This window comes from Dendrobates tinctorius, unplaced genomic scaffold (genome assembly GCF_039654945.1).
Source record: "Dendrobates tinctorius isolate UK_male_01 unplaced genomic scaffold, ASM3965494v1 ptg000366l, whole genome shotgun sequence".
Classification (NCBI taxonomy): Eukaryota; Metazoa; Chordata; class Amphibia; order Anura; family Dendrobatidae; genus Dendrobates; species Dendrobates tinctorius.
Window position 1 is genome coordinate 556,429 of NW_027362032.1, and position 23,180 is coordinate 579,608.

Consider the following 23,180-nt stretch of genomic DNA (forward strand, 5'->3'; position numbering starts at 1 on the left):
TTGGTATCTGGTAGCCGTTAAAATAATTTACCAAATCTCTTTACCCAGGAGGGTTTTCTTTGCACCAGTTGTGCCTTGTTTGCTATCATGTTTTTACGGCAGCACTTTTGTTGCCTGCTTTTGATTGGCAGTGTTTTTCTACAAATGGAACTGTGGAGATCATGAACACTGTGTGATCCAAAACTTTCTTGTAGTTTGCACCCCTTTGGGTGCTCTCTCTTGGTTTTACATATAAAGACTCTTTGCGAAGATGATGTTTTTGAATGGACACTTTTCGAAAAACGATGTCTACGTCAAGGGACACTGCAAGAAATCCCGGCTGGGAGCAGTGTTCAGCACTTTGCAAGAATTTTGAATGTTTTATGATAACGTATTTGATAATGTTGTGTCTTATGAAAAGTAAATGTCTTTTATAGAGTTAGAAAGGTTTTGAGATAGACTGTGAGAATTGAATAAAGACTGAAGAATTGAAAGTGACAGGTGACAGGCCAAGCGTAGATGGTCAGTGTCTTGCGTCCAGTAGAGAAAGAGAAAAAGAGAATAATTGATAGCAAATGTAATAAAGAAAATGTGTTGAGTATAGCACTTTGAATTAAGAATTGCACTTAAGTAAATTTTTGATACTAAGATAGGAAGTTAGCCTGTTTGTAACGTTTAAGAAATGTGCCTCCTACATTAGGAAGATTAGATAAGTATTGTTAAACAGCATTTAAAATTTTTTGTGTGTTCCTGTATTGTACCTTTTGTTGTCTTGCAGCCCGCGGACATGCTGTGCTTACCTGGGGGGGTATGTGGCTCCCGTGAGGCTTCAGTCGCCACAGAGGTACTGCACCTTCTCCTAAGGTGTAGTGCCCCACCATCCAGGTAATGTGGGAGCTCCTGACCACACTCCACACCTGCATTCCACACACAGGATAGTTCAGTGGGGCCACCTAACAGCTTCAGGCTGGGGGTTAGCAGAGCACCCCTCGTGGAACCCTGCTTCGTAACACGAGATGTGCTGGGAGGCGGGTGGAGTGAGATGATACAAAAGAGTGGGAAGAGTGAGGGTTAGTGAGCAGTTGGTTAGAGGAGAAGAGAGAAGATGGGTGTCTGAGGGACGTGCTGCAGCAGGTCCCAGTGATCTGGGCTGCTGGCACGAGAAAGACCAGAGAAAGAGACTGATAAGATTGATAACCTAACCTTCCATAAGAGAGATAGAACAGATCGGAACGAAGGAGAATAGAAGGACGGTGGGAAGCTGGTTGAAGAAAGACAGAGAACCCTTCCAGTCCAGAGAGCGCAAAGGCCGGGGCCCGGTCCCCGAGGTGGATTGGAACTTTATGTCCGGCAACAGACACCGGAGGAGTAGTGAGCCGCTAACGCCTTGCTCACATCATAGACTTGGGACACAACAGAGAGCCGGGCCGCAGTGAGGAGTCCCCGAAGCAGGCTACAGCTGTATGTCATACAAGTAAAGACTAGGAACACCTAGAGAGAGGTATTCCAGGGTAACTAAGTACTGAAGTGCTTCGCACCTAAAAGCGCATTGGAGTCGTTCAGTGAAGGTACATATTGGCGGAGTGTGGAAGGGAGAATCCTATCCTGCCTGGAGGTTGGCTGGAGCCCTGACCTGGAGAACACAGTACGGAGGCAGGCAGTTGTGTGAACTACAAACAGTGAGTAAAGCTTTGGAACCGCATACTCTGGTGTCCTCCAGTTATTCCAGCACCGCTACACCTGAGTAACAACATCTATACCATTCTGTGCCTCTCCTCATCCATTGCACCTACACTGCCCTGGGACTACAGCTCCACCTGTGGGGAGCTATACCATCTCTGCTGCACCACACCATCAGTCCCAGCGGATCTGTATGCAGCGTTGGCTCAACACCTTACTTGCCAAACACCACGGGTGGCGTCACGAACTATTCTACCATTAACTACATCACCGCCATTGATATTGGGCGCCCAGGGCCACGGACCGGGTCACCGCTGCTGTGACACATTCCCACCTGACACCGGCCCGGTACCGAGTACACCGCTGCCCTGGGTGTGCGAGGGCGACCCAAAGACATGCCTACAGTTGATATTTTAGGGAATTTACAAACAAATATTTCCGATGATCCATTCTCTTTTTTGGTAAAATTTGAGCAGGCCTATAGAATGGTAATGGACCTTAGACCTCACGAAGAGGTCGGCCAGGTATCTATCACATAGATAGTATGTGAAAATACAGTATATACTGCTCAGGGAACACTTAACCTTCAGAGATAATTTCCAATTTGTCTGCATTACTAATTAACAGCTGTTACAATACCAAACTAGGTCGGTCCCTATAGGAGAAAAATCACAAGAATAAAACTGTATTTTCACATACTATCTATTCCTGACACTGGAGGGGCTTATAAACTTACACAGTATATAGTCTGAGGTCTGGGATCTGCCAATATGTGGCTAGTTTTCTGACTGTTTCGGATAACATGATACATGATTTTAGTTTTTTGTCTAGTCTCGCTTGAATATAAGTCAATATTAAATGGTCTCCTGATGAGCCATCATTGGTGAGGATGATGAAACCCGTAGAAATTAGAGGCTTGGAGAGTGAGTGTGTATACGTCACCTCACCCTATATACTGAACTGTGGGGTATATGTTTTTTCTATTAGTCACCTTCTGACTAACCTTCAGAGGGTGAATTATGGGTATAGATTTACATTTGGAAGTAATAAACTTCAGCTTTATCCTTTTGTCAGCAAACATGAGGAATGACAAGAGACAACCCCTTTAAGAAGATCCAATTTTGGTTAAAATGATTCCAACATTCTGAGCAAAAAAAGGCTTCTCCCCTATGTGAAGTCTCTAATGTTTATTAACAGATGATTTCCAAGTAAAATATTTCCCACATTAAGAAAATGAAAAAGGCTTCTCCTCTGTGTGACTGCTCTGATGTCTAACAAGATGCTCTTTCCCTATTTCCCACATTCTGAACAGGAAAAAGGCTTCTTCTCTGTGTGGGTTCTCTGGTGCCTAACCAAATTTGAGTTAAGGTTAAAACATTTCCCACATTCAGAACAGGAAAAAGGTTTCTTCCCTGTGTGAGTTCTCTGATGCCTAACCAAACTTGAGTTAAGATTAAAACATTTCCCACATTCTGAACAGGAAAAAGGCTTCTCCCCTGTGTGAGATCTCTCGTGCCTAACCAAATTTGAGTTAAGATTAAAACATTTCCCACATTCTGAACAAGAAAAAGGTTTCTCCCCTGTGTGAGTTCTCTGGTGCATAACACAATTTGATTTTTTGCTGAAACATTTCCCACATTCTGAACAGGAAAAAGGCTTCTCCCCTGTGTGAGTTCTCTGGTGAGTAACAAAATGTGATTTTTGTTTAAAACATTTCCCACATTCTGAACAGGAAAAAGGCTTCTCCCCTGTGTGAATTCTCTGGTGAGTAACAAAACAGGATTTTTGTTTAAAATATTTCCCACATTCTGAACAGGAAAAAGGCTTCTCCCCGGTGTGAGTTCTCTGGTGAGTAACAAAATATGATTTTTGTTTAAAACATTTCCCACATTCTGAACAGGAAAAAGGCTTCTCCCCTGTGTGAATTCTCCGGTGCCTTATCAAATGTTTGTTAATATTAAAACATTTCCCACATTCTGAACAAGAAAAAGGCTTCTCCCCTGTGTGAATTCTCTGGTGTATAACAAGGTCTGATTTCTGATTAAAACATTTCTCACATTCTGAACAGGAAAAAGGCTTCTCCCCAGTGTGACTCCTCTGGTGCCTAACCAATTTTGAGTTAAGATTAAAACATTTCCCACATTCTGAACATGAAAAACGCTTCTCCCCTGTGTGAATTCTCTGGTGGTTAACAAAATATGATTTCCGTGTAAAATATTTCCCACATTCTGAACTTGAAAATGACTTCTTTGCTTTAGGAGCAGTTTGTTTTTTATTGCCTCTTTTGTGACTTTGATTTTCCTTAGTAGTCGGTAATGAATCAGAAGATGGGACCTGTTTCATAGGATCAGATGACAGATCTTTGCTGTGAATGGATGATGATATATCTGGAGTAATGGCATTCACTTCAGTTGTATCTTGTAGGATCTCAAGATCATCAGATTTAAAAGTTAAAGATGTCATCTGTCCCTCTGATCTCCTGATACAGTCCTCTGCTAAGATAAAAAACAATTATTTTAATAAAATATCCTTGAGTTTTATATTTTTGAATGTTTCTACTTAAACTGTAGATAAAAATGGCAAGCTATGTAAAAATCTTTATTTACCAAGACAATGACAGTTCACAGTCTAAAAGAAAACCTTGTTGGATGAACCAGTAGTGTGCGGTGTTCAACTGTCTGTTCATTCTGCCTCCCAAATATTGAATAAAAAGAAACCAATCAATGTTATGTAGGCGAAAATAATACCAATTCTTATCTCACAAAAAACAAGTCCCCACTCAGGGCCATCATCTGTCAATGGAGAAACAGAGGTTCCCGCACTATTAGTGGCTCAAAGGCTGTTGAAAAGCAACAAGGTTTCCATAAACCGATCCAGCAAAATCCGCTCTCACTTCGGAGTCTTGCAGTGTGCGCAAACAACATTTAGGATCCCTGTATTTAGCAATATTATAGTGAGAAGAATCCACTTAATTTTTGGTGTGTGTCTCCTGGAGCACAATCTGGGCACTATGTGCTGGGTAAGAAAATGGCAAATGTGTAATTTTCACTCTCCAACATCCACTGCGTGTTAATTTCCTGAAAGTGGTGGTGGAGTCAAAATATTCAGTCCTCCTAAGGATTATAACCCTCAGTGAATTAATTTATAAAATGGAATCACTTTATGAGGATTTCGACTATTCTGGTTTTCTGGCATTTAGTTATATTAGGGATTCTGCATATGGTGTGTCCAATCTCATCTGGGATCTGTTCCTGCTGTCCAGCTGGAGTAATCTGCTCCCTACTTCAGCCAATTGGAAAGTACCACACCCTACTAAAGCGCAAAGCACATGGCCGGAATCTGCCAGATACAGCGCTGTCTCCTCTGGTTCAGTCCTCTGTGCTCAGCTTGCGGCTTGTGTATTTGTTTCCTGTTGTGACCGTGGCCCGTTTACTGACTACTCTTGTGTCTTCTGATTCTGTATTCTGTCCTTCTGGTTCTGACCCAGCTACCTGACTATTCCTCTTGCCATCTAACACCACAGAATAGCAGGTAACACCATGGTCCAAGCCTAGGGGTCCCAGTGTAAGTCCAGATCCATGTAATGGTGTTATAGGGCGATGAGCAAGGCAATCCTTGGGATATGGAAAGCAGAGAAGATAGAGCCAAGCATGGTCATGGTGGACATCTTTTGAGCTGCCAGGTGACCATGAACAGTGCTCCCAATACATTGTGTCTGCAAACTATTCCAGCTAGATCTGCATTCAAATAGCTAAATGGCGCTCCTTCCCTTCTGAACACTGCCATGTGCCCAGACAGTAGTGTACAATCGTATGTAGGGTATAGTGCGAAGCTGGAAAATAATTTGTAAGATCCATTTGTTTCCTATTATCCTCTGAGAATAATTTATCACCACATAAAGTGACACACGTCAGATATTAATAATGGGGTCTGATTAGGACCACAAAACTGGCTGCAGGAAGAGGTTAAATCAGAGGATTTTGGACACTACTGTAATCAAACACTGTGACTATAGACAATAACATCTACTGAAATGATCAAACTCCACAGTCTCCATCAGTAATAAATGAGCAGCTAGTGGTGAAACCTCTCTGGGGTAATTAGAGTATGGGGCTCGGTGACCTCACAATTTAAACTATCGTAAGCTCCAATATTTTCTATCAGATGAGTTTCATGAAGAAATATTACACATTTATAGAGAACTGTGTATAATAGTGCAGAGCTGAGATGTCTTAAAGGGAACCTGTCAGCAGGCTTGTGCTCAGTAACCTACAGACACTGTCAGGTATACTGATTACAATGATACCTGGTGATGAAATCCGTCTTGTGGTTGTTGTATAATCTGTATTTGTAGTTTTCAGTTAATGAGATTCTCGTGCTCTGGGGCGGGGCTGGGGGTGGGGCTGTGGGCGGGGCTTTATGTGGTGCTCTGATTACATATTCATCTGTATTGGCTTATGACAGGTCGCTGACCCCTCACTGACCTGCCCCCCATTATAATAGTGATGAAAACATAGCTAGAATCAAAGGTAGATATAACAATCATATTTCTTGATTAGAGATACTCTCCATTAATCATGAAAAGCAATAATGAACCTTTGGGAGCTTAGATCGCTAGGATAGAGTCAAAAGAAGGTGTGTGTATAAGTAAAGTCATAAATTCCATCTTATCCCTGCTTATCAAAAAAAGTATGACAAAGCCTTTATTTAAATCCACCAAAACAGGGCATATAAATATACATATAAAATGCTCCACACCTTATGTACAAAAACTAATAAAATCAGGCGGACAGCAACACAACCATGGTGCGGCCACACAGGCATGAGGTAATTAAGACAGAGAGCAACACGATGTGATAGTAACCTAAGAGGAGTATTACATGTGCGAAGCTCCCTTAATCACACATGAACATGAAAAGAGGCATTTAGAAAGACAATCAAACCGCAAATGTACATTCAGCAGATAAACACTGGCAAATATAGGAATACGTATGCACACCACATATTGCCAAAGTGATAGAGTATCGTTCCGTATTATATTACCATAGACACATGTATTGTGGAGAGAAAAAAAGTAACAAAATATGAAAGCCAATGCTCACATGAGATTGAACCAAACCCTCTTACCCATGTTCAAAGATGCCTGTGCGCCACGCCAAGGCCCCGACGCACGTTTCGCTCTCGCTTCCTTATTTTTGATAATCTATAGATGACTATTGTGAGGGTTAGAAAAAGATTACAGCCAGCAAAACGTCACCAGTGGTGGCGGTGCCTGCGCAGTAGCACCTACAGTGGGGAAAAAAAGTATTTAGTCAGTCAGCAATAGTGCAAGTTCCACCACTTAAAAAGTTGAGAGGCATCTGTAATTTACATCATAGTTAGACCTCAACTATGGGAGACAAACTGAGAAAAAAAAATCCAGAAAATCACATTGTCTGTTTTTTTTTCCTTTTATTTGCATATTATGGTGAAAAATAAGTATTTGGTCAGAAACAAGCAATCAAGATTTCTGGCTCTCACAGACCTGTAACTTCTTCTTTAAGAGTCTCCTCTTTCCTCCACTCATTACCTGTAGTAATGGCACCTGTTTAAACTTGTTATCAGTATAAAAAGACACCTGTGCACACCCTCAAACAGTCTGACTCCAAACTCCACTATGGTGAAGACCAAAGAGCTGTCAAAGGACACCAGAAACAAAATTGTAGCCCTGCACCAGGCTGGGAAGACTGAATCTGCAATAGCCAACCAGCTTGGAGTGAAGAAATCAACTGTGGGAGCAATAATTAGAAAATGAAAGACATACAAGACCACTGATAATCTCCCTCGATCTGGTGCTCCACGCAAAATCCCACCCCGTGGGGTCAGAATGATCACAAGAACGGTGAGCAAAAATCCCAGAACCACGCGGGGGGACCTAGTGAATGAACTGCAGAGAGCTGGGACCAATGTAACAAGGCCTACCATAAGTAACACACTACGCCACCATGGACTCAGATCCTGCAGTGCCAGACGTGTCCCACTGCTTAAGCCTGTACATGTCCGGGCCCGTCTGAAGTTTGCTAGAGAGCATTTGGATGATCCAGAGGAGTTTTGGGAGAATGTCCTATGGTCTGATGAAACCAAACTGGAACTGTTTGGTAGAAACACAACTTGTCGTGTTTGGAGGAAAAAGAATACTGAGTTGCATCCATCAAACACCATACCTACTGTAAAGCATGGTGGTGGAAACATCATGCTTTGGGGCTGTTTCTCTGCAAAGGGGCCAGGACGACTGATCCGGGTACATGAAAGAATGAATGGGGCCATGTATCGTGAGATTTTGAGTGCAAACCTCCTTCCATCAGCAAGGGCATTGAAGATGAAACGTGGCTGGGTCTTTCAACATGACAATGATCCAAAGCACACCGCCAGGGCAACGAAGGAGTGGCTTCGTAAGAAGCATTTCAAGGTCCTGGAGTGGCCTAGCCAGTCTCCAGATCTCAACCCTATAGAAAACCTTTGGAGGGAGTTGAAAGTCCGTGTTGCCAAGCAAAAAGCCAAAAACATCACTGCTCTAGAGGAGATCTGCATGGAGGAATGGGCCAACATACCAACAACAGTGTGTGGCAACCTTGTGAAGACTTACAGAAAACGTTTGACCTCTGTCATTGCCAACAAAGGATATATCACAAAGTATTGAGATGAAATTTTGTTTCTGACCAAATACTTATTTTCCACAATAATATGCAAATAAAATGAAAAAAAACAGACAATGTGATTTTCTGGATTTTTTTTTCTCAGTTTGTCTCCCATAATTGAGGTCTACCTATGATGTAAATTACAGACGCCTCTCATCTTTTTAAGGCCGGTTTCACACTAGCGCATTTTCAACGCGCGCACGGCCGGGGGTAGCTCCGCCCCCGATCCAGCTCTCTGCCCGGCGTGCCCGCCCCTTCCTTGTAGCGCCGCCTCCTAGCGGACAGCGGCGCCTGCGATCGGCGCACCCTATCTTTAGCATAGGGTGCGCCGATCGTGCGCAGGCCGTGCGCTAGTTGCGCTTTGACCTGCGCTGCGCACTTTTGACGGTGCGCCGTGCGCGCCAAAATCCGAAAAGTTTGATTTTGGCGCGCACGGCGCACCGTCAAAAGTGCGCAGCGCAGGTCAAAGCGCAACTAGCGCACGGCCTGCGCACGATCGGCGCACCCTATGCTAAAGATAGGGTGCGCCGATCGCAGGCGCCGCTGTCCGCTAGGAGGCGGCGCTACAAGGAAGGGGCGGGCACGCCGGGCAGAGAGCCGGATCGGGGGCGGAGCTACCCCCGGCCGTGCGCGCGTTGAAAATGCGCTAGTGTGAAACCGGCCTAAGTGGTGGAACTTGCACTATTGCTGACTGACTAAATACTTTTTTTCCCCACTGTATAATAAGTAAGAGATAGAGGCTACTGGACAGGGGCCACTGGTGACATTTTGCTGGATGTAATTTTTTTTCTAAGCCTCACAATAGCCACAATATTATAGGCATTATCACCAATAATATCAATGCTATTATATGCATTATGTAATAATGGGGGCAGGTCAGTGAGGGGTCAGCGACCTGTCATAAGCCAATACAGAGGAATATGTAATCAGAGCACCACATAAAGCCCCGCCCACAGCCCCGCCCACAGCCCCTCGCCAGAGCATGAGAATCTCGTTCACTGTTAATCTAATATATAAAGCTCAAAGTGTGTGTGTGTGTGTGGTATGTGTGTATGTCCGGGATAGGCATCCGCACCGTCGCAGCTACAGCCACAAAATTTGGCACAGTCACACGTCTGGACCCCGAGAGCGTCCTAGGCTATGTTGTGAGGTGAAATTTTAATCCCGCGCGTTCCAGTTCACCAAACAATTTTGCCCCTATCTACATACTGGGGGAAAAAGTGTGTGCGCGTCAAGCCCCGCCCCTCATTATGATGTCATAATGCCCCTATTTGCATACTGGGAAAGCAGTGTGTGCGTATCAAGCCCCGCCCCTCATTATGATGTCACAATGGTTGCCATGGCAACGCTGATGTCATCATAGGTTGCAAGCCCCGCCGCCACTCATTATGATGTCATAATAGTTGACTATGGGATGGAGGATGTGTGATGGGTATATGGGCACTGGACTATGGGATGGAGGATATGTATGACGGGTATATGGGCAAGGGACTATGGGATGGAGGATGTGTGATGGGTATATGGGCACTGAACTATGGGATGGAGGATATGTATGACGGGTATATGGGCAAGGGACTATGGGATGGAGGATATGTATGATGGGTATATGGGCATGGGACTATGAGATGAAGGATGTGTGATGGGTATATGGGCACGGGACTATGGGATGGAGGATGTGTGATGGGTATATGGGCGCGGGACTATGGGATGGCGGATATGTATGATTGGGAATATGGGTATATGGGCACTGGACTATGGGATGGCAGATATGTATGATGGGTATATGGGCACGGGACTGAGATGGCGGATATGTATGATGGGTATATGGGCACGGGACTATGGGATGGAGGATATGTATGACGGATATATGGCACGGGACTATGAGATGGCGGATATGTATGACAGGTATATGGGCACGGGCATGGGATGGAGGATATGTATGATGGGTATATGGGCATGGGACTATGAGATGAAGGATGTGTGATGGGTATATGGGCACTCGACTAGGGCATGGCGAATATGTATGATGGGTATATGGGCACGGGACTATGGGATGGAGGATATGTATGATGGGTATATGGGCATGGGACTATGGGATGGAGGATATGTATGATGGGTATATGGGCATGGGACTATGGGATGGAGGATGTGTGATGGGTATATGGGCACTCGACTATGGGATGGAGGATATGTATGATGGGTATATGGGCACGGGCCTATGGGATGGCAGATATGTATGATGGGTATATGGGCACTCGACTATGGGATGGCGAATATGTATGATGGGTATATGGGCATGGGACTATGGGATGGAGGATGTGTGATGGGTATATGGGCATTCGACTATGGGATGGAGGATATGTATGATGCGTATACGGGCATGGGACTATGGGATGGAGGATGTGTGATGGGTATATGGGCACTCGGCTATGGGATGGAGGATATGTATGATGGGTATATGGGCATGGAACTATGGGATGGAGGATGTGTGATGGGTATATGGGCATGGGACTATGGGATGGTGGATATGTATGATGGGTATATGGGCACTCGACTATGGGATGGCGAATATGTATGATGGGTATATTGGCATGGGACTATGGGATGGAGGATGTGTGATGGGTATATGGGCACTCGACTATGGGATGAAGGATGTGTATGATGGGTATATGGGCACGGGACTATGCGATGGAGGATGTGTGATGAGTATATGGGCATGGGACTATGGGATGGAGAATATGTATGATGGGTATATGGGCATGGGACTATGGGATGGAGGATATGTATGATGGGTATATGGGCACTCGACTATGGGATGGCGAATATGTATGATGGGTATATTGGCATGGGACTATGGGATGGAGGATGTGTGATGGGTATATGGGCACTCGACTATGGGATGAAGGATGTGTATGATGGGTATATGGGCACGGGACTATGGGATGGAAGATGTGTGATGGGTATATGGGCACTCGACTATGGGATGGAGGATATGTATGATGGGTATATGGGCACGGGACTATGGGATGGAGGATAATTATAATTTGCTATAACTAACCACAGTTAGTTACTGTGCCCGGGCAGCACCAGGGTCTTCAGCTAATTACAAATAAAGATTAAACAACAACCACAAGACAGATTTCATCACCAGGTATCACTGTAATCAGTATAACGGCGCCGACCTGACAGTGTCTGGAGGTTACTGAGCACAATCCTGCTGACAGGTTCACCTTAAATTTAGATCTCAGACATTTGGAAGCGGCAATGGAGAGATTTTTTTCAAGACTATCAGGGAGTTACAGACTCACATAAGTGAGGCCGGCCGATCCCGCCACAATCAAAATATCATACAGAATAGAGAGTCAAGGGTTCAGTGCACACTCATAAGATGTATAATGCAGAATTTCATTTATTACAGTCCAAAAAACTGGTCTTACAAATGAGCGGTAGTCATAAACATAGTAACCAAGGTTGTAAAAAGGGACAACAGCTACATCAGACATTTCGCCCCTCCCGGGTCTTACTCACTGAATCACTAAAAGAAAAGAATGAAATGTAAATACAACGAAACAGACAAAACTGTAAGTACGTACAAAAGAATAAGTAACATAAAAGGTAAGACCCGCTCATTTGTAAGAGCAGCTTTTTTTGGACAGTAATAAATGAAATTCTGCATTATAAATTATATGAGCGGTGAACCCTTGACTCTCTTTTATTTGGGACTTATCAGTCTGCTACACCAGCACCTCCCCTATTAGACTGTGTGCGCCTCAATACTATACCTCTGTCATCATACAGAATGAACAGGTAAAAAAGACATAATTTATTACTCTATGTAACATCCCCAACAACAACGTAAATATGAAGGGAGAACTCCATCACTAAAACAGGGTTGCCCTCATTGTGGCGGCACGGTGGCTCAGTGGTTAGCGCTGCAGCCTTGCAGCGCTGGGGCCCTGGGTTCAAATCCCAGGGCCCAACATCTGCAAGGAGTTTGTATGTTCTTCCCCGTGTTTGCGTGGGTTTCCTCCGGGTACTCCGGTTTCCTCCCACATTCTAAAGACATACTAATAGGGAATTTAGATTGTGAGCCCCATTGGGGACAGTGATGATAATGTGTGTGCAAACTGTAAAGCGCTGCGGAATATGTTAGCGCTATATAAAAAAAAAAAAATAAAAAAAAAATAAAGATTTATGGTGGATCATTGGAGTCACTGTGAGTCCTGACTAGAAAAGTAGAGAAAGTATTAGCGCCCCCATTTCAGGAGAGACCGTGCAGTAATCTGAATTCCTTAGGATCAATAACAATGTAATTTATGACATGGAGTGAATCCATGACACCAGGGCTGGAGCCAACACATCTCCTGCAGGCGGGAATAAATGTATATTACAGCCATCAGCCACGCACAGCTTAGAGATCTATCATGGCACAGGTGGAATGTTTGTCCTGGAGATTATCACAATCCTCCTTGAAGTTAGTTGGTTTTAATACAAATTGAAAAGTCAGGATAAAAGGAAACTCTGCTGTTATTGGACAGAAATTCACACTTGGCCTCACTGCACATTTACTGGTGTCGCTCATAAAAGGGAAGATTGGCCAGAAAGACTGGACCTGGTCTTGTAGGGACCATGAGACATTCAGCAGCACAGAAGGGAGAGAAGATTCATCCGATAAGATCTCAGGGATCTAGGAAGCCAACAGCACCATTACCCTCCGCTTTCTCTTACAGGCCCAGCATAAGATTTTTCTTCAAGTGATTTTCTATCTTGTCAGCACATTCTACGTACGCTGTCATTTGACTTCCAGGGAGTAGGTGGATCTACCAGGTTGTAAGTTCTATAGAAAAGGGCTTTCAATGCCCAAAGTCATTTGAACAGTTTTGGGTGGAGGAGAATGTTGTGGTCTAGAGGCAAAATGGTGATCATGGTAATACGGCCGGACTACACCACCGATAAAGCAGCCACAGCCGGTGACTGAGAGGAATCTGTGACTTCTCTGCATTCAGTGGTTACTACTCACCTGGGTAGTCATATGTGGGAATCTCCTCTTTACACCGCTCATCACCTCTCACATATGTCTCTGTAGGATTAATATGGGTCAGATCTTGACCCTGAAACAAATATTGTAAAAGTCACCGACAGATGGAGAAGTCCCATCTATGATCAGCTCTAATCCTGCCATCTCCACCGTTCTCATTACACAAGTATAAAACATATAATACTGGGGGATAAAACAAGACTGAGCACAAGACCTTCACAGCCGTCTACACATCATAGGGGAGATCTCCTGACACCTTCTCTCCATCTACCTGATGATCCTGAGGAGCACTGGGATCTTCTTGGTTACAGTCCTGTGGAAGAAGAGGACGGGGACATCTCTCTGGTGTTGTCCTCTTACTGGATAGATCTGGAGGAAACACATACAGGGACTGAATTCATTCTCTACATACAGATAATTATAGGCCGTGTGTATTTAGTCCTGTCTATTACCTGGTGATGTGAGGGGCAGGGGAACCTCCATTATGACGTTCTTGTACAGATCTCTGTGTCCTTCTAAATACTCCCACTCCTCCATGGAGAAATAGACAGCGACATCCTGACACCTTATAGGAACCTGACACATACAATGATACCGTCATCCCCCCGATCCCTTCATAGTGTTACTGTATAATGTCCCAGCATTCCCAGCAGTGTCACCTCTCCAGTCAGCAGCTCAATCATCTTGTAGGTGAGTTCTAGGATCTTCTGGTCATTGATGTCCTCATGGATCAGGGGGTGAGGTGGAGGCCCCGTAATTGGGCTCAGGGGTCTTCCCCATCCCTCAGACACAGGGTCCTGACAGCGATCACTAGAGGTCTTCTTCACCACTGTGAAATCCTGGTAATGGAGAGACACATTAATAAATCTCACTACAGACATTCCCAGAGTCCTCACCTCTCCAGTTCTGTCCATCTGTTATTCCCATAGATAAGAATGATGTAATGTGACGTCATCAGAATCTCTCACCTCTCCAGTGAGACGGAAGAGGATCTCTAGGGTGAGATGTAACATCCTCTCCGCCATCTTGTCTCTGTCCATATCCGTCCTTGATGGGTAAATCAGGAAAATTCTCTTCTGTAGAAGATCTTCACTGAGAGGATCCGATATTGTAGAGACCTGAATGAGAAGAAGATGATCCGATGTAACATCATAAGAATCCGGTGTAATAATACAATTACTGGAGATAATAAGGGAAACATATGAGGAGATTTATTATCTTACAGGGTTTAGTTTTCTTCCCTGACATCTACTAATAAAACCTATATATTTAGGCCACAGACAACAAGCAGTTTCCTCCTCGGAGTCGGCAGCTGAACACGTTCCTCATAGACTCATCAACGTCACCATCAATTCCCATCAGAGTGAAGGAACATCGCTCCTCTATTCAGCTCTATGGGTCCAGGATGAAATCCACTGCGGCCCCTGCAAGAAAAGAGCGAAGTCTGGTGAGACCCCCGAGGCCGGAGATTTCTACAGCTGCTCTGTGAGCACAGGACCTGTCATGAGGTCACAGGAGGGGAGGAGTCAGGGGTCACATGATCAGGGGCCTCAGTGTGTGCAGGACTCTGCTGTGCTGGTTGTCATGGTGCTGGATGAGGGGAAGTTTCTGTGTGGGGTCAGGAGGGGTTTACAGGGTGGATGTAGCGGAGCTGTGTGTGTACAAGGTGTACGGAGCGGAGCCATGTGTGTACGAGGTGTACGGAGCGGAGCCATGTGTGTACGAGGTGTACGGAGCGGAGCCGTGTGTACGAGGTGTACGGAGCGGAGCCATGTGTGTACGAGGTGTACGGAGCGGAGCCGTGTGTGTACGAGGTGTACGGAGCGGAGCCGTGTGTACGAGGTGTACGGAGCGGAGCCGTGTGTGTACGAGGTGTACGGAGCGGAGCCCTGTGTGTACGAGGTGTACGGAGCGGAGCCGTGTGTGTACGAGGTGTACGGAGCGGAGCCTTGTGTGTACGAGGTGTACGGAGCGGAGCCGTGTGTACGAGGTGTACGGAGCGGAGCCATGTGTGTACGAGGTGTACGGAGCGGAGCCGTGTGTGTACGAGGTGTACGGAGCGGAGCCGTGTGTACGAGGTGTACGGAGCGGAGCCGTGTGTGTACGAGGTGTACGGAGCGGAGCCCTGTGTGTACGAGGTGTACGGAGCGGAGCCGTGTGTACGAGGTGTACGGCGTGGAGCCGTGTGTGTATGTGGCGCCCCTGAGGCTTCAGTCGCCACAGAGGTACTGCACCTCCTAAGGTGTAGTGCCCCACCATCCACGTATGGTGGGAACTCCTGACCACACTCCACACCTGCACCCCACACACAGGATAGTTCAGCAGGGACCCATCCATGCTTTATGCTGGAAAGTTCATAGGTTGCCTTTTGTGGTCCCTGGCTTCGTAACACGAGAGGTGCTGGGGAGGCGGGTGGAGTTAGCTATAAAAGAAGGGGAAGAGTGAAAGTTAACAGACAGAGAGACAGTTAGTTGGTTAGCGGAGAGAAAAGAGAGAAGATGGGTGTCTGAGGGACGTGCTGCAGCAGGTCCCAGTGATCTGGGCTGCTGGCATGAGAAAGACCAGAGAAAGAGACTGATAAGATTGATCATAGAATCATAGAATCGTAGAGTTGGAAGGGACCTCCTGGGCCATCTGGTCCAACCCCCTGCTCAAAGCAGGATTCGCTAAATCATCCCAGTCAGATATCTGTCCAGCCTCTGTTTGAAGACTTCCATTGAAGGAGAACTCACCACTTCTCGTGGCAGCCTGTTCCACTCATTGATCACTCTAACTGTCAAAAAGTTTTTTCTAATATCTAATCTGTGTCTCCTCCCATTCAGTTTCATCCCATTGCTTCTATTCTTTCCTTGTGCAAATGAGAATAAAGTTGATCCTTCTACAATGTGACAGCCCTTTAGATATTTGTAGACAGCTATTAAGTCTCCTCTCAGTCTTCTCTTTTGCAAACTAAACATTCCCAAATCCTGCAACCTTTCCTCATAAGACAGGGTTTGATAACCTAACCTTCCATAAGAGAGATAGAACAGATCGGAACAAAGGAGAATAGAAGGACGGTGGGAAGCAGGTTGAGAAAGAGAGAGAACCCTTCCAGTTCAAAGAGCGTAAAGGCCGGGGCCCGGTCCTCGAGGTTGATTGGATCTTTATGTCTGGCAACAGACACCGGAGGAGTAGTGAGCCGCTAACGCCTTGCTCCCCTCATAGACTTGGGACACAACAGCAACTGAATAGAGAGCCGGGACGCAGTGAGGAGTCCCCAAAGCAGGCTACAGCTGTCTGTCATACAAGTAAAGACTAGGAACACCTAGTGAGAGGCATTCCAGGATAACTAGGTACTGAAGTGCTTCGCACCTAAAGGCGCATTGGAGGAGTCGTTCAGTGAAGGTACATATTGGTGGAGTGTGGAAGGGAGAATCCTATCTGGCCTGGAGGTTGGCTGGAGCCCTGACCCGGAGAACACAGTACAGAGGCAGGCGTGTGTGTGAACTGCAAACAGTGAGTAAAGCCTTGGAACCGCACACCCTGTGTCCTCCAGTTATTCCAGCACCGCTACACCTGGGTAACAACATCTACCCCATCCTGCGCCTCTCCTCATCCATTGCACCTACACTGCCCTGGGACTACAGCTCCACCTGTGGGGAGCTATACCATCTCTGTTGCACCACACCATCAGTCCCAGCGGATCTGTATGCAGCGTTGGCCTAACACCATACTTGCCAAACACCATGGGCGGCGTCACAAACTATTCTCCCATTAACTACACCACCGCCATTGACATTGGGCGCCCAGGGCCACGGACCGGGTCACCGCTGCTGTGACACATTCCCGCCTTGACACCGGCCCGGTACCGAGTAACCCCACAGCCCTTGGAGGGCGACCCATGTACGATGTGTACGGAGCAGGGTTGTGTGTGTACGAGGTGTACGGAGCGGAGCCGTGTGTGTACGAGGTGTACGGAGCGGAGCCGTGTGTGTACGAGGTGTACGGAGCGGAGCCGTGTGTATGAGGTGTACGGAGTGGAGCCGTGTGTGTATGAGGTGTACGGAGTGGAGCCGTGTGTGTATGAGGTGTACGGAGTGGAGCCGTGTGTGTACGAGGTGTACGGAGAGGAGCCGTGTGTGTACGAGGTGTACGGAGCGGAGCCGTGTGTACGAGGTGTACGGACCAGAGCCGTGTGTGTACGAGGTGTACGGAGCGGAGCCGTGTGTGTACGAGGTGTACGGAGCGGAGCCGTGTGTGTACGAGGTGTACGGAGCGGAGCCGTGTGTGTACGAGGTGTACGGAGGGGAGCCCTGTGTGTACGAGGTGTATGGAGCGGAGCCGTGTGTGTACGAGGTGTACGGAGCGGAGCCGTGTGTGTACGAGGTGTACGGAGCGGAGCCGTGTGTGTACGAGGTGTACGGAGTGGAGCCGTGTGTACGAGGTGTACGGAGCGGAGCCGTGTGTGTACGAGGTGTACGGAGCAGAGCCGTGTGTGTACGAGCTGTACAGAGTGGAGCCGTGTGTGTACGAGGTGTACGGAGTGGAGCCATGTGTGTACGAGGTGTAGGGAGTGGAGCTGTGTGTGTATGAGGTGTACGGAGCGAAGCCGTGTTTGTGTGGACCCCTCTGTGTACTCTGTATACCCCCATCTTCAGTCACAGACCCCTCTGTGTACGCTGTATACCCCCAGCTTCGGTCTCAGACCCCACAGTGTACGCTGTATATACCCGTTTACCCCCATCTTCGGGCGCAGACCCCTGTGTACGCTGTATACACCCGTATACCCCCAGCTTCAGTCGCAGACCCCTCAGTGTGCTCTTTATACACCCGTATACCCCCAGCTTCGGTTGCAGACCCCTGTGCACACTGTATACACCCATATACCCCCAGCTTCAGTCGCAGACCCCTGTGTATACTGTATACACCTAGCTTCAGTCACAGACCCCGCGTCTCTCACACTATATACACCTGTATACCCCAGCTTCAATCTCAGATCCCTGTGTGCTCTGTATACACCTGTATACCCCCAGCTTTGGTCGCAGACCCCTGTGTATGCTGTATACACCCGTATACCCCCAGCTTCGGTCGCAGACCATTCTGTGTACACTGTGTGCACCCGTATACCCCCAGCTTCGGTCACAGACCCCTCCGTGTATGCTGTGTACACCCGTATACCCCCAGCTTCGGTCACAGACCCGTGTTCACTGTATACACCTGTTTATCCCCAGTTTTGGTCGCAGACCCCTGTGTACACTGTATACACCCATATACCCCCAGCTTCAGTCGCAGACCCCTGTGTATACTGTATTCACCTGTATACCCCCAGCTTCAGTCACAGACCCCGCGTCTCTCACACTGTATACACCTGTATACCACCAGCTTCAGTCTCAGAACCTGTGTGTATGCTGTATACACCCGTATACCCCCAGCTTCGGTCGCAGACCACTCTGTGTACGCTGTACACACCCATATACCCCCAGCTTCGGTCACAGACCCCTCTGTGTACGCTGTATACACCGTATACCCCTAGATTTGGTCACAGCCCCGTGTTCACTGTATACACCCGTATATCCCCAGCTTTGGTCGCAGACCCCTGTGTATGCTGTATACACCCGTATACCCCCAGGTTTGGTCGCAGACCCCTGTGTACACTGTATACACCTGTATATCCCCAGCTTTGGTCACAGACCCCCCTGTGTATGCTGTATACACCCGTATATCCCCAGCTTTGGTAACAGATCCCTGTGTACATTGTAGAAAAATATTCAGGATTGAGAGTCCTCAGTAGTTGATACCTTTTAATGGCTAACCGAAATGATGGTAACACGTTGCAAGCTTTCGAGACTACTCAGGTCTCTTCATCAGGCTAGACTAATACAAAATCTGAAGTCACATATTTATGCACAGTACGGCCTAGAAAAAATGCAATAGATAAGACAAGTGACGTGAAGCAGAACTATCAATATGGGAGAGGGAGAAACATAAATATAAACATTGGACCAGTTCATAGATAAGGAGTCCGGATGTTTTATGGTCCTCTGATTGGGGTCTAGTTCTGTGTTGTGATGCCCCCACAAGGTTTTAAAAGGAAATTCCTTAATTGATGTAAAAAGACATAAATCCATGCGACACATTCATTCCAGCACTGAGAGTGTCAAAGGTCGTCATAAATTTGTACTCCCAAACTCGTCTCTCTCTCTGAGAATTGAAGTTACCTCTCAATACCAGTAATTTCATATCCACGCTGCTGTGATCAGGGATACAGAAATGTTTTGCCACAGGTAGATCCATTCTTTTTTCTCTTATTGTGTGACGATGAGCATTCATCCTTGTTCTAAGCTTTTGCTCTGTCTTCCCCACATACAGACCCCCAGTTGGACATTTAGGACAAATAATTAAGTACACCACATTAGATGTAATGCAGTTGAGAGTACCTGGGATCTTGTAGTCCTGATGTGAGGTGGGGATCTTTATCTTGTCCGTGGTCATTATAAATGGACAGGTTTTACATTTTTTCTGGTTGCAAGGAAAGGTTCCTGCAGCTGTTGGAGAGGACAGGGAGCTTCTGACAATGATGCTTCTTAAATTTGGGGGCTGCCTAAAACACAGCAGTGGGGGGTCTGGAACAATGGATTTTAATCGGGCATCTTTTTGTAGTAAAGGTTGCAATTTCCGTGCAGCTCCCCTTAGCACCTCCAGATTTGGGTTGTAGGTGACCACTAGAGGCACTCGGTTATTTTCTTCTTTAGCTTTGTAATGTAGCAAGTGATTCCTTGACATTCTGGTGGCTCTTGTAATTTGGTTTTCAATTGTTCTTGGATGGTAACCCTGATTCAAAAAGGTCTTTTTGAGGCGACCAAGGTGTTTGTCTCTATCCATGGGGTTGGAACATATACGATTGTATCTGATGGCTTGGCTATAGATAATAGAGTTCTTTATGTGTTTTGGATGGAAACTGTTCGTGGAACGTCTTTAGCTGTTGCTCAGACTCCGTCCAGATGATTAAAATATCATCAATGAAGCGGTAGTAGGCCAGTACACTGTATACACCCGTATACCCCCAGGTTTGGTCGCAGTCCCCTGTGTACTCTGTATACACCCGTATACCCCCAGCATTGGTCGCAGACCCCTATGTATGCTGTATACACCCGTATACCCCCAGCTTCGGTCACGGACCCCTCTGTGTATGCTGTATACACCCGTATACCCCCAGCTTCGGTCGCAGATCCCTGTGTACTCTGTATACACCTGTATACCCCCAGCTTTGGTCGCAGACCCCTATGTATGCTGTATACACTCGTATACTCCCAGCTTTGGTCGCAGATCCCTGTGTATGCTGTATACACCCGTATACCCCCAGCTTCGGTCACAGACCCCTCTGCGTATGCTGTATACACCCGTATACCCCCAGCTTCGGTCACAGACCCCGCATCTCTCACACTGTAGAATTGACACCGGACACACACGGTAAAACTGCGGTCGTCGGTCTCTCATCTCTCACACTTATACTAATAACATAAGATGGAGTCAGACGAACCCTCCTACAAAACGTGAGAACAAAGTCATTACTACAGGACTGTGTGAGAAAGGGATTTATTCTACAAGAAACGCTGGGGCCACAAATGAGAATAACATAATGTCGTTCATCTTCTCTTTCACCATAGATATTGACAGTGAGGGCGACTTCCACTTTGCCGCAATGTGGATTTTAGTGGCCATACATAAGTAGTTTAGTAGCTTCTGAAAGCTTTCTGGAAGCCGGGAAGTCCTGGTTCCCAGTAAAAGAGTAAAAGGTTCCAGATCAACCGGTCCACCATACATCTGTGCTATCAGACACTTCACCTTCTCCCAAAGCCCAGAAACCACCGTACAAGACCACCAAATATGTTTCATGTCACCAGATATTCCACAGCCCTTAAAATAGTCTCCCGAGATTTTAGGAAAAATGTTGTGAATTTTTTCCGGTACATAATAGACTCTGTACAATAGTTTTAAGGAAGTCTCAACAAGGGAAGTCTGGTGACTACCTCTTGATATGGTGTCACAGTTACGATACCATTCATCAATTGACTGTTCAAACTCCAAATCCTCCTCCCACTGTAACATATACTTCAAATTTTTTATCATTTTGTGGAGAATTTCTAGCATAGTAGATCAATGAGATCGTTCCCCTGCCCAAAGGGTCATTTAGACATTATTTTTCAAAACTCGTTGCCCTGAGAGTAGTACCGCTCGGGAGGATCTGCTTTGCAAAGTGGAAGATCTGGTTCAATCGCATTACCTCCCTAACTGGAGGTTCAAATTTTTGAACAAATTCATATCTGTCAAGTAAGATATTAAATGGGGATCACAAATGTTTAAGTATATGAATACCTTTCAGCTTCCACCAAGAAAAAATTTGAGGCTCAAGGCCTGGTGGGAACATGGGGTTTTGTAATATAGCTGTCAGGGGAGAAGGGCTTGATTGTAAGTTATATTTAAACTTTCCTCCAAAGAAGCAACGAGTGGACTGTAAAAGGAGCCACATTCATTAACCCCCGTGGAAGTCAGTCTGTGGTCCACATTAGGCCTGATAAAGAGAATGGTTTGGAGAGAAATGATTCCAGAATAACCCATCTCGGACTATTGGGATATGAACACGCACTTATTAATGGAGCAATCTGTGCCGACTTGTAATAAAGTGTAAAATTAGGGAGGGATAAACCCCCTTTTTTTCTGTGACGGAACATAAGTTTTTGGGTTGTTTTCCGAGCCAAAGAAACTTAGACATCATAGAGTGTAAATGAGTGAACGTTCTGGCTGATACCATAATTGGGAGGGACCTAAATAGAAGAAGCGAGGCAGTGACACCATTTTTAATGCATATATTCTGCCGGGCCAGGATAACTTTAAGGAAGCCCATCTATCCATGTCCCTCTGGAAGTTTTGGATCAGTGGAGTGTAATTCCACCTAATGTCATATCGGACGCTATTCACACCACAGCGTCCGGCAGGCAGAGGTAGTTTCACCTCCGTCCACTTGTCATGTCGGACGCTATTCACACCACAGCGTCCGGCAGGCAGAGGTAGTTCCACCTCCGTCCACTATAGCCTCAGTGGCGCCGGCTTGATTTTCTCAGGCTATCGGGGGTTAATCTAGCTGGAGATCAGGTTGGATGTTTGGTCACGCCCATGGTCTTTAAATAGTCGTGCTGGCCTATGGGCGTCACCGATTATAGCTTGTGTTTCATACCAAGTGGTTCCGGTCTGGAGTGGAGGTGTTGGAGAGAGAGAGATTCGTATCTGGTGGCGTATGATCCGTTGTTACCTTTTCGCCTTCCCATATTTGTGTTTTGTTGTGCCCTGTTCATATTACTGTATAGTCCTGTGTGTATGTGGCGCGGTGCAGTTTAAGTTCTCCCTGTCTGTCATTGTGTGGGGCTTTGGTGGTTTGTCTCCTCACTGGGTGGAGGGTGGAGGGTTAAGCTTAGGGCTGAGCAGGAGATAAGGAAAGGTTGGAGGCTCAGGCATTTGCACCATTAGCAAAAACCCTGGGTTGAGGGTCAGACAGGGTTTCCCCTAGTTAAAGGGACACCACAGAGGCCCCGGGTATTTCAGCCTTAGTTGACCTAAGCCTCGCGTGACATTATAATCGGCCTACATTTTTCAGGAGTCCATGGATCCCATGGATTCCATAACCCGCCAGTTGGCGGCGCTGTCCTTACAGGTCTCCGAGTTGAAAGGGGCAGTTCAGCAGCAGGGCCTGGTAGTATCGAAGGTGCAAACGGCATCTGCAGGTATCGGTGCAGAGCCGAAGATCCCGCTGCCAGAACGATTCTCAGGGG

General features: G+C 46.4%; 1 protein-coding gene across 1 annotated transcript in view; it reads left to right on the forward strand.

Annotated features, from left to right (window-relative positions):
• The first annotated feature begins 2,144 nt into the window (after positions 1 to 2,144).
• LOC141075614 (uncharacterized) overlaps positions 2,145 to 23,180 on the forward strand; it is a 51,043-nt gene continuing 30,007 nt past the window's right edge. Inside the window, exon 1 of the mRNA XM_073562720.1 lies at positions 2,145 to 2,183. Coding sequence (XP_073418821.1) covers positions 2,145 to 2,183 — 39 coding nt within the window. The remainder of the gene's footprint in view (positions 2,184 to 23,180) is intronic.